Source organism: Stomoxys calcitrans, chromosome 4 (genome assembly GCF_963082655.1).
Source record: "Stomoxys calcitrans chromosome 4, idStoCalc2.1, whole genome shotgun sequence".
In the NCBI taxonomy this organism is placed as follows: domain Eukaryota; kingdom Metazoa; phylum Arthropoda; class Insecta; order Diptera; family Muscidae; genus Stomoxys; species Stomoxys calcitrans.
The window spans coordinates 115,199,284-115,214,048 of NC_081555.1; the positions used below are offsets into that span (position 1 = coordinate 115,199,284).

Consider the following 14,765-nt stretch of genomic DNA (forward strand, 5'->3'; position numbering starts at 1 on the left):
TACAGAAATGGAAGAAGGGGTCTTCCAGAACTCTATGTTCCAAATTTCATCGAAATCGGATGAAAAACGACTAATTTATTGCCTCAAGACTGTACATCTAGAGATCAACCTATATACCGGCTATATATAACTAAAATCCGATTTTATGAGATTAGAAGGTCAGGTTTATATTCAAATTTTACGAAATCATCAAAAATTGTTTGGAAAATGTTTTTCAGCCTTGATATCTAAACGCCCAGCATTTGGGTTTAATACCCGGGTATTTACCCAATTTACCGGGTAAATACCTTTTGAGTATTAACCCATTGCTCATTTCCATCAACGGGCCTATCTCTTCCTTCTGGGTGGTAAAAACGAATGCACTAAGGTGTAATACGCTTTAGTACAAGCGATTTTTTGAAAATACTATAATTTTTTTTTAAATACAAATCGGGTCGCCCCAACCCCGAAATTCCCCAAACAGACATATTGGGTATCATATCAAAATGAAAAGTATTCGGGAGTAGATTACAAATCTTGCATACAAAATCAGTTCGAAGAATAGGGGGTCAACCTTCCTCCCAAAAATGCCTTAAATGGGCATATGACCCATCACGACTATATGGGACTCGTCTCAAAAACGGCCGAACCGATTACCTTGAAATTTTCACAGGCGGTCCCTCCCCCTTACCCCAAAAACGCCACCCAAAACCAAAAGTGGATCGATGGGCACAATATGGTTAGCACCATATGGTTGACATAGGCTATATAATTTCTTGATATCGGAAAGGGGACGGACCCTCCTCCTTACCCCAAAAGTATTACGCAAAATAAAAGTGGACCGATCGGGACAATATGGGACTCAAATAAAAAGTGAACGGATCGGGACACAATGGGTATCAAATGAAAGGTATTCGAAAATAGAATACGAATATGGTATTGAAATTTGGGTCTAAGTACCCATCGGGTCGCCCCAACCCCGAAATTCGCCCAAACACACATATTGGATGGTCATGTCAATATGGGCCTCAAATGACAGGTATTCGGGAGTAGATTACAAATCTGGCATACAAAATCAGTTCGAAGTATATGGGGATCACCCTTCCTCCCAAAAATGCCTTAAATGGGCATATGACCCATCATGACTATTTGGGACTCGGTTTTTTTGTTTGTTCCGTAAAGACTCAAAAACGGCTGAACCGATTACCTTGAAATTTCCACAGTCGGTCCCTCTCCCTTATACCCCAAAAACGCCACCCAAAACCAAAAGTGGACCGATAGGCACAATATGGTAAGCACAATATGGTTAACATAGGCTATATAATTTTTTGATATCGGAAAGGGGACGGACCCTCCCCCTTACCCCAAAAGTATTACTCAAAATAAAAGTGGACCGATCGGGACAATATGGGACTCAAATAAAAGGTGAACGGATCGGGACACAATGGGTATCAAATGAAAGGTATTCGAAAATAGAATACGAATATGATTTTGAAATTTGGGTCTAAGTACCCATCGGGTCGCCCCAACCCCGAAATTCCCTCAAACACACATATTGGATGGTCATGTCAATATGGGCCTCAAATGAAAGGTATTCGGGAGTAGATTACAAATCTGGCATACCAAATCAGTTCGCAGTATAGGGGGTCACCCTTCCTCCCAAAAATGCCTTAAATGGGCATGTGACCCATCATGACCATATGGTACTCGGTTTTTTTGTTTGTTCCGTATAGACTCAAAAACGGCTGAATCGATTACCTTGAAATTTTCCAAGTCGGTCCCTTCCCCTCACCCCAAAAACGCCACCCAAAACCAAAAGTGGAGCGATGGGCACAATATGGTTAGCACAATATGGTTAACATAGGCTATATAATTTTTTTAAATCGGAAGGGGACGGGCCCTCCCCCTTACCCCAAAAGTATTACTCAAAATAAATGTGGACCGATCTGGACAATATGGGACTCAAATAAAAAGTGAACGGATCGGGACACAATGGGTATCAAATGAAAGGTATTCGAAAATAGAATACGAATATGGTATTGAAATTTGGGTCTAAGTACCCATCGGGTCGCCCCAACCCCTAAATTCCCCCAAACACACATATTGGATGGTCATGTCAATATGGGCCTCAAATGAAAGGTATTCGGAAGTAGATTACGAATCTGGCATACCAAATCAGTTCGCAGTATAGGGGGTCGCCCTACCTCCCGAAAATGCCTCAAATGGGCATATGACCAATCATGACAATTTGGGACTCGGTTTTCTTGTTTGTTCCGTATAGACTCAAAAACTTCCGAACCGATATCCTTGAAATTTTCACAGTCGGTCCCTCCCCCTTACCCCAAAAACGTCACCCAAAACCAAAAGTGGACCGATAGGCACAATATGGTTAGCACAATATGGTTAACATAGGCTATATAATTTTTTGATATCGGAAAGGGGACGGACCCTCCCCCTTACCCCAAAAGTATTACTCAAAATAAAAGTGGACCGATCGGGACAATATGGGACTCAAATAAAAAGTGAACGGATCGGGACACAATGGGTATCAAATGAAAGGTATTCGAAAATAGAATACGAATATGATATTGAAATTTGGGTCTAAGTACCCATCGGGTCGCCCCAACCCCGAAATTCCCCCAAACACACATATTGGATGGTCATGTCAATATGGGCCTCAAATGAAAGGTATTCGGGAGTAGATTACAAATCTGGCATACCAAATCAGTTCGCAGTATAGGGGGTCACCCTTCCTCCCAAAAATGCCTCAAATGGGCATATGACCCATCTTGACTATATGGGACTCGGTTTTTTTGTTTGTTCCGTATAGACTCAAAAACTGCTGAACTGATTACCATGAAATTTTCACAGGCGGTCCCTCCCCCTTACCCCAAAAACGCCACCCAAAACCAAAAGTGGATCGATGGGCACAATATGGTTAGCACATCAAAGGTATTAAAGACTGAAAAACGAATATCGTATTAAAATTTTGGTCCAGTACTCAGGGGGCCGCCCCAACCCCAAAACTCCTCTTAACAGATATTTTCGACGTTTCCATCAATATGGGACTCAAATGAAAAGTATTCGGCATTAGATTACAAATATGGCATAAAAAATTTGGTCCAAGTAATGAGAGGTCGCCCCACCCCCAAATACCCCCAAATGGGCATATTAGCCGACCATGGCTATATGAGACTCAAATGAAAATTATTTGGAAGTAGATTACGAATATGACATTAAAATTTGCGTTCAAGTCCAGGTGGCGCTTTTCCTCCCAAAAATACCTCAAATAGATTTTTTGACCCATTATGACAATATGCTTGCAATATGCTTTAGGGCATCACCCCCCAACACTGAACTTCATATCCGACTATGGCAAATTGGAGCTCAAATCAATGGTATTTGGGGGTAAAGAACGAATTTAATATTTATTTTCAGGGCAAAGTATTGGTGGCCGCAACCAGCCCCCAAACACCCTCCAAACGGTTCATATATACCGACCATGCCATTATGGGCCTCAACTTAAAGGGATTTGGGAGTATTGCAAGAATTTGTCTGAGCTGTCATCGCTCCCCTAAAAAGCACAATTCCCATCGTTTGGGTGCTGGGCCATAACGGAGTAAGGGGGAGAGAATGAAAGGGCAGACGATTTGGCAGTGAAGGTCAGAGGACTGCCGTCGATAAACATGGTTAACCCGAAGCCTTTCGGGTCAACGCAGTCCGATTTAAGCTCGTGGGCGATAAACTTGAAACAGTCGGTTGGACGGCGAAAATCCGAATCGAGGACGAGGCTATTACTGAAAGGAAGTAAGAAGGAGGTCAGTATAGCTTTTGGTGTCATAACGGGACACATAAGACTACGAGCTCGATTATGCAAAATCGGTGTAGCAAGTGATAGCAGATATGTGGGGAAGATGATGAGACGTTGGAGGATTTCCTAACAATAAAAATTTTCTTCTTCGAGGTTACTTTTTTGTTTTTAGAGCGCTCAAATGAATATGCAGACCAATCACGACAATTCAGCGTCATAGGTGGACATATGCTACAATGGCACGAATTCGATATTAACATTCAGGGCGAAGTGTCCCCACCCTTAAAAGATATTAACGAGTTAAAGAAGGCGCAGCGGAGAGGGTCCGGTTCGTCTAGTAAATAATAAAATAAAATTGAAATGGAATCCAAAAGTTTTCTTGTTGTTCTCCACATACTTGATTTGGGGCATATGTAAATTTTGGATTTGGGGTGTAATTTCCAAGATACAAGATATGGCTTAAATGAATAGCATTAGAGTGACAGCCTACTACAAAGGCTGGCCTTAACTACCAGAGGCGAAAGTTATCTGTTTCACTTATAGCACTCCCCTCATTACCTCTATGTGATAACATAAAATTTTCACATTTCCTCCCACTGTGCCACAATGAGTTGAAGGATTGCACACCGGTGAGTTAGTCGGTCAACGGGTATGACATACTGACAACTCAATTCTGTGTGTGCAACAATCTGTGTGTGATCAACCAAAATATTTTGTCCATAGCGAATTGGAAAGCAAGGACATGCAGTTTATTGTCCACACAACTACACACACACACACACACTCAAACGAAATTTCAACAATCCATAAGCAACAATGATTGAAACCATAGACTGCGCACATACCAAAGATTTCTTGGGCTTGTGTGGGAGCGACTTGGATATATCCTGTAGAGTTTGTTCACTTTTTGTATACCGACAGCAGCAGCAGGAGCTCAATCAAAAGTAATCAACATTCTAGGTGTTGTTGTTTTCACAACAACTTATTTTGGGACGGGATATTGGATACTGCTTTTGCTGATTTGTATGGAAGGATGTTTGCTCTTTTGCTCTCTTTCTCTGTCTCTCCTTCTGGACTCGGTTGAATGTTGTTTTAGAGCTGTAGGCCTACATCTCTTAGCCACTGGGTGCGAAATAACGAGCCTATCTTTAGCCAAAACAATTGACATTGTTGCTGTTGATCGTGTTGCTGGTGGTATGTCTTGAGGTCTCCAAATTCTCTTCGTCCAGCCAGGATGGCCATAAAAAGGCTCTAAATGAAAATTTATTGTTTTGTTGGCCTTTATTGTTGCTCCTGCGCTGTCCTGTCCCTAAGCTTGTTGTTGTATGCATGGTAGTGAACAATTGATGTCCTTTCATTGCCGTTTCTTGTTTGGTGGCTGCTATTGCAGCGTTTGTCGGCCAATATCAAGCAAAATGTCCTGCTGTTTGCCAAAGACAAAAAAGCAAATGCAAGATTTCCTTTTACAATCATCTTTACATCTTTCTTTCTGCATTTCTTACCGTTTGCCATTTCGCTGTGGCTACATTTGGGAATGGCTGCTTTGGCTCCTTAGGCCTCTCACAAATTTGCTGGCCAATATGGCCAGCCAAAGAAGAGTATGTGTGTGCATGCATACCGTTGAGTTGTAACCAAAATGTTGGTTTGTCTACCAAACGTCCTTCCTTTTGTTGTTGTATGGATTTTCATCCAATCGATAGACAAAGGTTTTATGCAAAATTAAAGAGAATAAACCAGCCAGAAAAGGATACTACCCAAAACATTTATCATAAGCTTATTGTCTTCGGGCCATTCTGTTATGGATCAAGGACAATAGGCACAATTTAGATGATTGTTTTCCCCGTTTCATGTCGGTTCGGATTTTGACTTGACCGTTTGTAAGTGAGGCCTGAGAAGATAATTTTCTTAAGGATTATTACGGTATTTCATGGGATTATGAGCGTGATTGGCATCGATAAAGGATCTTAGTTTGGCTTGAGTGTGAACTGTTAAACTAAGGCATTACTAGATGGACTCCTTATATTAGACATGTAAAAGGAAGCTTAGGTAGTATTAGGACGAAACTGTCACTGTTAAAGGCAAATACACGGAATCATACCTTAAAGACTTAGTCAGCTACAAGCAAAGCTCTTACTCTTACGCTTGGGCTTAAGCCACTTGTATCATAGTCCTATATGGTGTTGTACTTTGGTGGACGACAGTACAAAAATCAACCAACTGTTATACTCAGTCAGATGCAACGGATGATTTGGCTGTGTGTACACAGCCTTAGTAAGGGCGACACCACCTAATACCCTCTGGATGTACTGGCTGGATATTTTGCTGTTGCAACCGCACGAGGTTGAGTGGCTTTCCCTTTGGTCGTAAAATGGCTTTGAAACGACTTGTCCGAATTGGGGAAAGTGAAGAATTTTGAATGTGATTTGGTTGCTTCAGCAGCACTTAGTGGAAGGCCATAGTCCAACTACTGCTGAACGTCTGGCTACGAATCCTGGCGAGACCATCCGCGAAAATTTTCATGGCGAGTACATACAAAGGCCAGTTTCGGTCCATTGTGTCATAATTTTCAGAACACCGTGGGTTACATAGGGGGAAACTTGAGGACAACCCACTTTACTTAGACGATCTTTTTAGATAAAGAAAGGGTTTTTAATAACACGAATTTAAGGTCCAAACATGGTTCTCTGATTGATAAGAGGCCGCCCAAGCCCTCTTATGGTGAATTGGATTGATGCTATGCTGAAGGGAAAAATAGGAAGATTGTGGGCAGAGGAACATCGCTAGAAGGGGTTTTGATACCCTTTGCTCCGGCTCTTGGCTATCAATGGGACTCTCAGGTACTTTGAGGAGCATAAAGGGGTTGGCTGTAGAAGCTAATGAGTTTGGCATAAACCAAAGAACTGGTGATGTTCCCCAGAAACATGAGGTAAAACGAGTTTAAGTTACCGGTTCTGGATGAAGTGGAGCTGCCCACTCTCAAGGAAGGCTAAATACATTGGCGTTTTTCTTGACCAGAAGTTGAACTGGAAGAGGAACTATGAGAAGAGAGTTAAATGAGGGCTAAATGCGCTCTACTCGTGTCGCAACTCGATTGGGAGAAGTCAGCAACTTAGACCAGGGAAGGTCCACTGTATCACCTATAGGTGCCTGGTGTGGCATAATGTCATGGAGATGGTGAGTCTTAGCGGTTTGCTGGAGAAGCTGCAGAGTATCGCGGCGGTGCTTGTATCGAAGGAGAACAAGAGTGCTCCGCAGGAAGCCGTAGAATGCGCATAAACTGTAATAACAACGGTTGAAAAATGACAACATTTTTGCAAATTAACCAAAATCTGACGAAATCTGCCCAAGTCTAAGGAAGTCTGAAATATGGCGCTCATCGAATTTCGGCCATTCGTTTGTTCTGCCGAAGGCTACTGGCGAGGAACAACTACGTGGCATAAGCAAAGCGACGAATTATGCTCCAGGCTGATCTATCTTCGATAGCAATCTGGAGCTTGTCTTGCCTGAGAGGGAGCTTTGGGTCCAAGCTCGTTGGGGGCACCGGCAGATATTGTTCGAATGCGATGTGGAGGTTGTCCTGCCTCCTGAGAGGGTGCTTTGGGTCCAAGCTCGATGGGGGCATTGGGGCAGGGGTGTTTGTTGAATTCCTAGGAGTTAAGGAGTCACATAGACTTCTGAATGGGTGCACTGGCTTTTAGGCTAAGATTTTTGAGTGATCCTCGATGGATGTGGTCTGGTCGGAAGCGGGAAGTACATTTGAACAGTCAGGCGGCGCTTGAGGCTCTGGTTGCGGTCACATGAGCCGAAACCAGAGCTTCAAGTGCCGCCTGACTGTAAACATTTATTTATGGCTTGTCATCATAAATAACTATTCGGAAGCTACAAGGAGCGTCTCCGTCTGCTGTCAGATTGCGTCACGGACCACCAAGGTGTGGCTGACGAACTTGCCAGGTTTGAATAGCGGATGGATTTTGTAGGGGATGTTGAGCAGACCTGAAGTGGGCTAGCGCTATGGGCTGCAGAGTGTCGTAGTCCCCGTAAACGAGTTTCTCGGGCACAAGGACGTCGATCTGGTCGCGGACCATCAAGATGTGGCTGATGTACTTGCCAGGTATAAATAGCGGAAGGATTCTGTTTGGGATGTTGCGCAGACCTGTCGTGGGCTTGCGCTTTGAGCTGCAGAGTGTTGTAGTTCCCGTAAACGAGTTTCTCTGGCACAAAGACGTCGATGGTCCTGTGGCAGAGGAAGCTGGACCTTGGGCTATAATTAGGAGTCCCGAACGGCGAATGCGATGTCAGGTCCCAGACATGGCAATCTGCTGATTGGGCGATAGTCGTCGCACTGGACTGCACGGGGATTCATCCCTTAATCTCCCAATGGACAAATAATATGCCTTATGGCAGGATTATTAATGCAAACCTGGGAGATTGTGTGTTCAGAAGACGGGTGACCTGAGCAACGACCCAAGGAGGGGTGTTCTCACCGATAATGTGGAACTTCGTGGTTAATGAAATCCTGATGGATCTCGGTGGGGACGGCAAGAGGATTATCGCTTATGCGGACGACGTCGTGCTGCTGGTCCGGGGCAAGTTTCTGTCGATGATTTGCGAGGTCGTGGAAGGGTCACTGAGGAGGTTATCGCGATGGGCTACCAGAAATGGGTTGAGGCCCAAGCCAGAGAAGACGGAGCTGGTGCTCTTTACGCGTAGATATAAGATAACGGAGGAGGAACACCTTTTCACTCCTACAGGAGGATGTTCGATAGGAAGTGGGGGGTGACTCCCAAGATGATTTATTAGACGTATACGGCCATCGTGAGATCAGTACTGGCCTATGGAGCACTGGCATGGTGGGACGCTGTAGGGAAGAGGACGCGTGCGAAGGAGTTCGAGAAGATCCAGAGACTAGCCTGCGTCGGGATCACAGGGGCGTTGAGATCCGCATCGCCGGCATGCCTGGAGGCGATGCCGGATATGCAACCCATTGGGGCCTATATTTGGAACTGCGCCGCCAGGCTCGCGCTTAGGCTGAGAGAGCTCGATATGCTGAAGGGGGATTCTTGCGGCCACAGTTCGATTCTGGGTGTTATGGTTACGTAGGGTAGACTGAGGGGGATCTCTGACTACCTTACACCAATGCCGATTGAAGTAAGGGCATTTGCTATTCGTTTGCTTGAGAGGAACGAATGGAGAGCGGATGGTCTACTTGAGAAGGATGAGACCTAGATCTACACAGATGGCTCCAAGATGTAGTGAGGGACTGGATTGGGGGTCTACTGTGATGTCTCTGAGACTGCCGAACGAGTGTATGGTCTTTCATGCAAAAGTCTGTGCCATTGCAGTAACTGCAAGAGAAATTCTGACAAGGAGCCTACCGCCCTCGAAACTCTGATTTTATGTGGATAGTATGGCGGCGCTCAAGCCCTTGGGGTCGAGGGTGTTGAGGTCGAGAGTGGTGAGGTCGAGGGTGGTGAGGTCGAGGGTGGTGAGGTCGAGGGTGGTGAAGTCGAGGGTGGTGAGGTCGAGGGTGGTGAGGTCGAGGGTGGTGAGGTCGAGGGTGGTGAGGTCGAGGGTGGTGAGGTCGAGGGTGGTGAGGTCGAGGGTGGTGAGGTCGAGGGTGGTGAGGTCGAGGGTGGTGAGGTCGAGGGTGGTGAGGTCGAGGATGGTGAGGTTGAAGGTAGTGAGGTCGAGGGTGGTGAGGTCGAGGGTGGTGAGGTCGATGGTGGTGAGGTCGAGGGTGGTGAGGTCGAGGGTGGTGAGGTCGAGGGTGGTGAGGTCGAGGGTGGTGAGGTCGAGGGTGGTGAGGTCGAGATGCGTGACGGACTGTTTGGAATCCCTGGATAGGCTACGGTCCCACGATGTGACGCTGACATGGGTTGCTGGGTATGAGGAGATTCCAGGAAATGAGAGGGCGGACGAGTGCGTCAGGAAGGGTTCATCTGCGCCGGGCGGACCAGTCTTCGGTCTTGCCTACGTGCCATTTATCGATCTACTGAACACAGTAGAGGGGGTGGCGTAGGTGGCGAGATGGGACACGGTGTAGTACTTTGACAGGGCACACTGTGCCATAGGCTGCATGGCGGCGCGCATGGGGTTACCGCACAATTACTTCTGTACGAGTTGCCTCGATGAGGATGAGGGGGAGACTATTGAGCACTTGCTTTTTTCATGTAAGAGTCTGCAGAGACGTAGGCTTTCCTTTCTGGGCAGCCGTTTATTCTGTGATCTGGGTAGGTCCGTGCTTGCGTAGAGAAGGGCGGCGTTGTCTCCGAATATACATAATATATGTAATTATCATTGATGTTAGCATTAAAACTCCAATTGCTAAATCTGTATAATAAGTTGCTTTACAACAAATCAACCTTTGGGCATAAATCTCAAATCGCTTCCAATCGTATTTCAACTACACTATAGCTACACCCTAAATAAACAAATAATCATCAATAAAACCATATATGGTCTTATTAACACATTGTAAGACACAACAGCTCACAACTTCTTGTGTTTTGAGACAACACAGTGTCTCAGTCAGATGGTCACTTGGCCAAACATCTAACCATAGGCCACATCCTGCGCGGACAATGTTGGTCCTTTTTTGGATTTCAACTATCCAGAGTGATTGAATGGTCAGAAAGGCAAACAAACAAACACTGAAGAATAGATATTTTGCAACATTAAACAAATGAAACAAATGCAAAATAAGAGATAATGAGTTCACTTTTCCATTGTTCTGTGGGACACAGCGGGTAATCGAAACAATGCGACCAATTTCTCCCTTGCTTTTTTTTACTAAACTCAAAATATAATGACATGAGACAATTTTTTGCTTCGGCTACAGAGTTTGGGTGGTCGAACTCAGTTAGTTTTTTGCCATCTCGCAACAGCAGGATGCATTTGGGAAAGGTAAATTAAGAAATAAATATTGTTTTAAGGATATTTTTTTTCCAAAGATAAGATAAAAATATTCAATATATGATCTAAGGTTAAAATTATGAAATAGTTTCTATTAGGGCTTTGCTCATTATGATTTCAACTATTTTCCAACAGAAATGAAAAGTTTTTAGATATTTTTGGTTATCGCCACAAAATAACCCAATTGGTGATATCTTCACCAGTCGTGTATTCTTGTAGCCAGCTGCCAATATTCTACATAAAGTTCTACACCATATAGTTCTATATTTTGAAAAATGTTGTCATTTATATAATTGACGAAAGTCTTGACAACCTATGCAAAATCTCAGCAATAACTCATGCAAAATCTCAGCAAAATCAAATAATAATTGCACAAGCTAGAGGTTCAATTAGTCAAGATCTGAGATGGCTTTATATGGCAGCTACAATATATGAAAAGATGAACCGATGTGGACCATTTACAATCCCAACTGACGTACACAAATAGGAAGTAGGTATTTGTGCAAACTTTTAAGCGCCAATCCTTAATCCCCTTGTCAGTTAGTGTGCTTTCGACAGACTGACGGATGGACAGACCGACCGACATAGCTAATCGACTTAAAATGTCTAGACGATATACTTTGCTTGTTCTCAGGTCAATATATCCTATGGTGGTCGGAATAATCTCAAAAAGAACTAAACGAAACAATCACTAAAAAAATATTCATCTGTTCGCCGTAAGCGCAAATAAAAAGAAAACAAGAGAAATAAAAGAAATATGATACAATTTCTATTGGCAAATTTTTCACGAGGGAGGAGGGTTAAGGAGATTAGCTTTAGATATTTTTATAACGATATATAATAAAACCACGAATAGATGGACGATAATCGATAACAAGTGATAACAATTGCAAAATGGAGAAAGGTGGCGGGTCAAGCATTAAAAAAAAAATTATTATTTCCTGCCTGTTCATATGTCTTCTGCAAAATTATTAATAATATTCATACACCGGATGTTCATATCTCTTAAATGTATCAAAATTCCAAAATAAAATACAATAAATCATTCATAATTAATACTGTTTCCGGAGCTAAGGGCCATGCGAAGTGTTCGCATTGAAAGCGCACAAATGAACGAAATCATTCTCATAAAATATGTTGTACAATGTGCTCCTCAATTTCTTAAGTTTGTTTCTCTCTCTCTCTCACTCTGTCATTATTTCTTTTCTACGCCCAAATAAATACACACGCACACACTCAGCATATCGTTTATGCACAAGGGGCGTTACCAAATTTTAACTCATTGAAATTGTGTGTCGGTATTGGAAGAGCATCTGATTGGTTTATTCCTATATACTCAAAAATCACTCAAGTATGTTTAACGCATACACAGCCAACTATTGTGTGAGTATTGGTGTATATCACAACAACATATTTGGAGGAGTGAGTTAACTGCGTTAATGGAAATTAACTAAGAGAACCTAATTTCTCTTCCATTTAAGAGCATAAATAAATAAAGAAATTCTTTATTCAGTTTATTGTTTTGATACCTTCCTCCATAGCATGGGCGTATAGTTATTTCGTCATACCGTATGTAATAGTTCGAATTATTGAACTGAGATCCAACAAATGATATTTTTACACTATTTTCGTGCTATTGGGTTGCCCAAAAAGTAATTTTCATCTCCAGTTATGATTCGTTTTAAAAACGGATCGAATTCATTGAAAAACATTTTTTTAAAAGCGTGCTAATTTCGGCCGGGCGAGTTCTTTTCACGATGTCTAGGCAAACAAAGTAGAGGAAGGGATAAGAGAAAAAAATTGCTATGCTATTGGAGCTAACACTGATTTTGGTAATAAAATTCAATGATTTGCAAGCGTTGCTCGTTAGTAAGTCTATTCATGATGAAATGTCAAAGCATACTGAGCATCTTTCTCTTTGACACCATGTCTGAAATCCCACGTGATCTGTCAAATACTAATGCATGAAAATCCTAACCTCAAAAAAATCACCCTTTATATCAAGTTATGGTCAGATTCGGACCATAATGAAATGATTGGATTCGAACCCAGGCGTTTAGCGTCATAGGCGGAAATGCTAACTTCTGCGCTACGGTGGCCTCCAGACGAATGTGGGAGGGTCTAGACCAACTTACTGTCCCAAATTTCGGCGATATCATACAAGAAATGTGGCTTTTATGGGCCCAAGACCTTAAATCGAACTATCGGTCTATATGTCAACTATATCGAAATCTGGACCGATCTGGGCCAAATTGAAGAAAGATGTCGAAGGGCCTAACATAACCCACTGTCCCAAATTTCGGTGATATCGGACAAGAAATGTGGCTTTTATGGGCCTTAGAACTTAAATCGAGAGATCGGTTTATATGGCAGCTATATCCAAATCTGGACCGATCTGGGCCAAATAGAAGACGAATGTCGACTGGCCTAGCACTACTCACTGTCTCGAATTTCGGCGATATCGGACAAGAAATGTGGCTTTTATGGACCCAAGAACTTAAATCGAGAGATCGCTCTATATGGCAGCTATATCGAAATCTAGACCGATCTAAGCCAAATTAAAGAAAGATGTCGAAGGGCCTAACACAACTCACTGTCCCAAATTTCGGCGAAATCGGACAAGAAATGTGGCTTTTATGGGCCTAGGACCCTAAATCAGGGGATCGGTCTATATAGCAACTATATCCAAATCTGAACCGATCAGGGCCAAATTAACGAAGGATGTCGAAGGGCCTAATACAACTCACTGTACCAAATTTCAGCAAAATTGGATAATAAATGTGGCTTTTATGGGCCTAAGACCCTAAATCGGCGGATCGGTCTACATGGGGGCTATATCAAGATATAGTCCGATATAGCTCATCTTCGAACTTAACCTGCTTATGAATACAAAAAGAATCTGTGCAAGGTTTCACCTCAATATCTCTTTTTTTAAAGACTGTGGCGTGATTTCAATAGACAGACGGACGGACATGGCTAGAAGGTCTTAGATTTTTACGCTTACCAAGAATAAACTTTATAGGGTCGGAAATGGATATTTCGATGTGTTGCAAAACGGAATGACAAAATGAATATACCCCCATCCTTCGGTGGTGGCTATAAAAAATATTTTTCGTGACCAACGCTAAGACGCATTGATATGTCTTTTTTTTACTAAAACTGAATACTATCAAAATAATAAAAAAAAAATTTAAATAGGTTGCTCAATCTATGAAGTGTTTCCTTAAAAAGTTAGAAAACTGACCATCTTTATATTAAATTTCATAATCTTTGGCTCGAATCTTTGAAATGATGACAAACATTTTTTTCAGTGTATGATTCTGCCCTGCCGAACCTAACTCGGCTTTACTGGCTTCTTTTTTTTTTTTTTGTTTACTACTTAGGTTTTGTTTACTAAGCTATGACGCAAAATTATAATCCTCAAAATAACAGATTTCGCCGCCAAATTTTGATCTTAAAATATAATTGATTATAAATTAATTAAAGACGCTTCGTTGTGGAATGACGCAAAACAACAAGCGTGGAGTTTTGTTAAAATTAAAATTCTACAATTAAAAAAATAAAACAAATAAAACCTCTAAATGGTTAACGTTTGACAATTCGAATTAATTACCGAACAGAAAAAAAATTAAATGTAAGTTAAAGACTTAAGCTGATCACAATGACGGCGAAGCGTGAGCGATTAGATGACACATTTAAGGCTGCTAAGTTAGCTTATGATGGCAATCTAAAATTAGACTCACTCACCAGACTAAAGACCAGATTTAGATACAAAAGGCCATGCCAGTAGATTTGCAAAATATCGATAGAATCGATATTTTAGTTTTTTGTGGTATTATAACTTAGTGAATTTGTTTGTAACATCCGGAAGGAAGACCCATTGATAAGTATATCGATCGACTCAGAATCATTTTCTGATTGGATTAAGCTATGTCCGTCTGCCTGCCCGTCTGTCTGACCGCCTGTCTGGCTGTCCGTCTGTCCGTCTGTCCATCTGTGTGTCCGTCTGTCTGTCCGTTTGTCTATCTGTCTATCCGTCCGTCAATCTGTCCGTCTGTCTATC

At 42.5% G+C, this 14,765-nt stretch overlaps 1 protein-coding gene across 1 annotated transcript; it reads left to right on the forward strand.

Annotated features, from left to right (window-relative positions):
- Positions 1-6,614: 6,614 nt before the first annotated feature.
- On the forward strand, positions 6,615-14,099 carry LOC131997009 (sodium/potassium/calcium exchanger 1-like). The gene is made up of 3 exons (XM_059367248.1): positions 6,615-6,716; positions 9,197-9,590; positions 14,086-14,099. Exons 1-3 carry the CDS (start codon positions 6,615-6,617, stop codon positions 14,097-14,099), a joined length of 510 nt encoding a protein of 169 aa, XP_059223231.1.
- Positions 14,100-14,765: the final 666 nt, after the last annotated feature.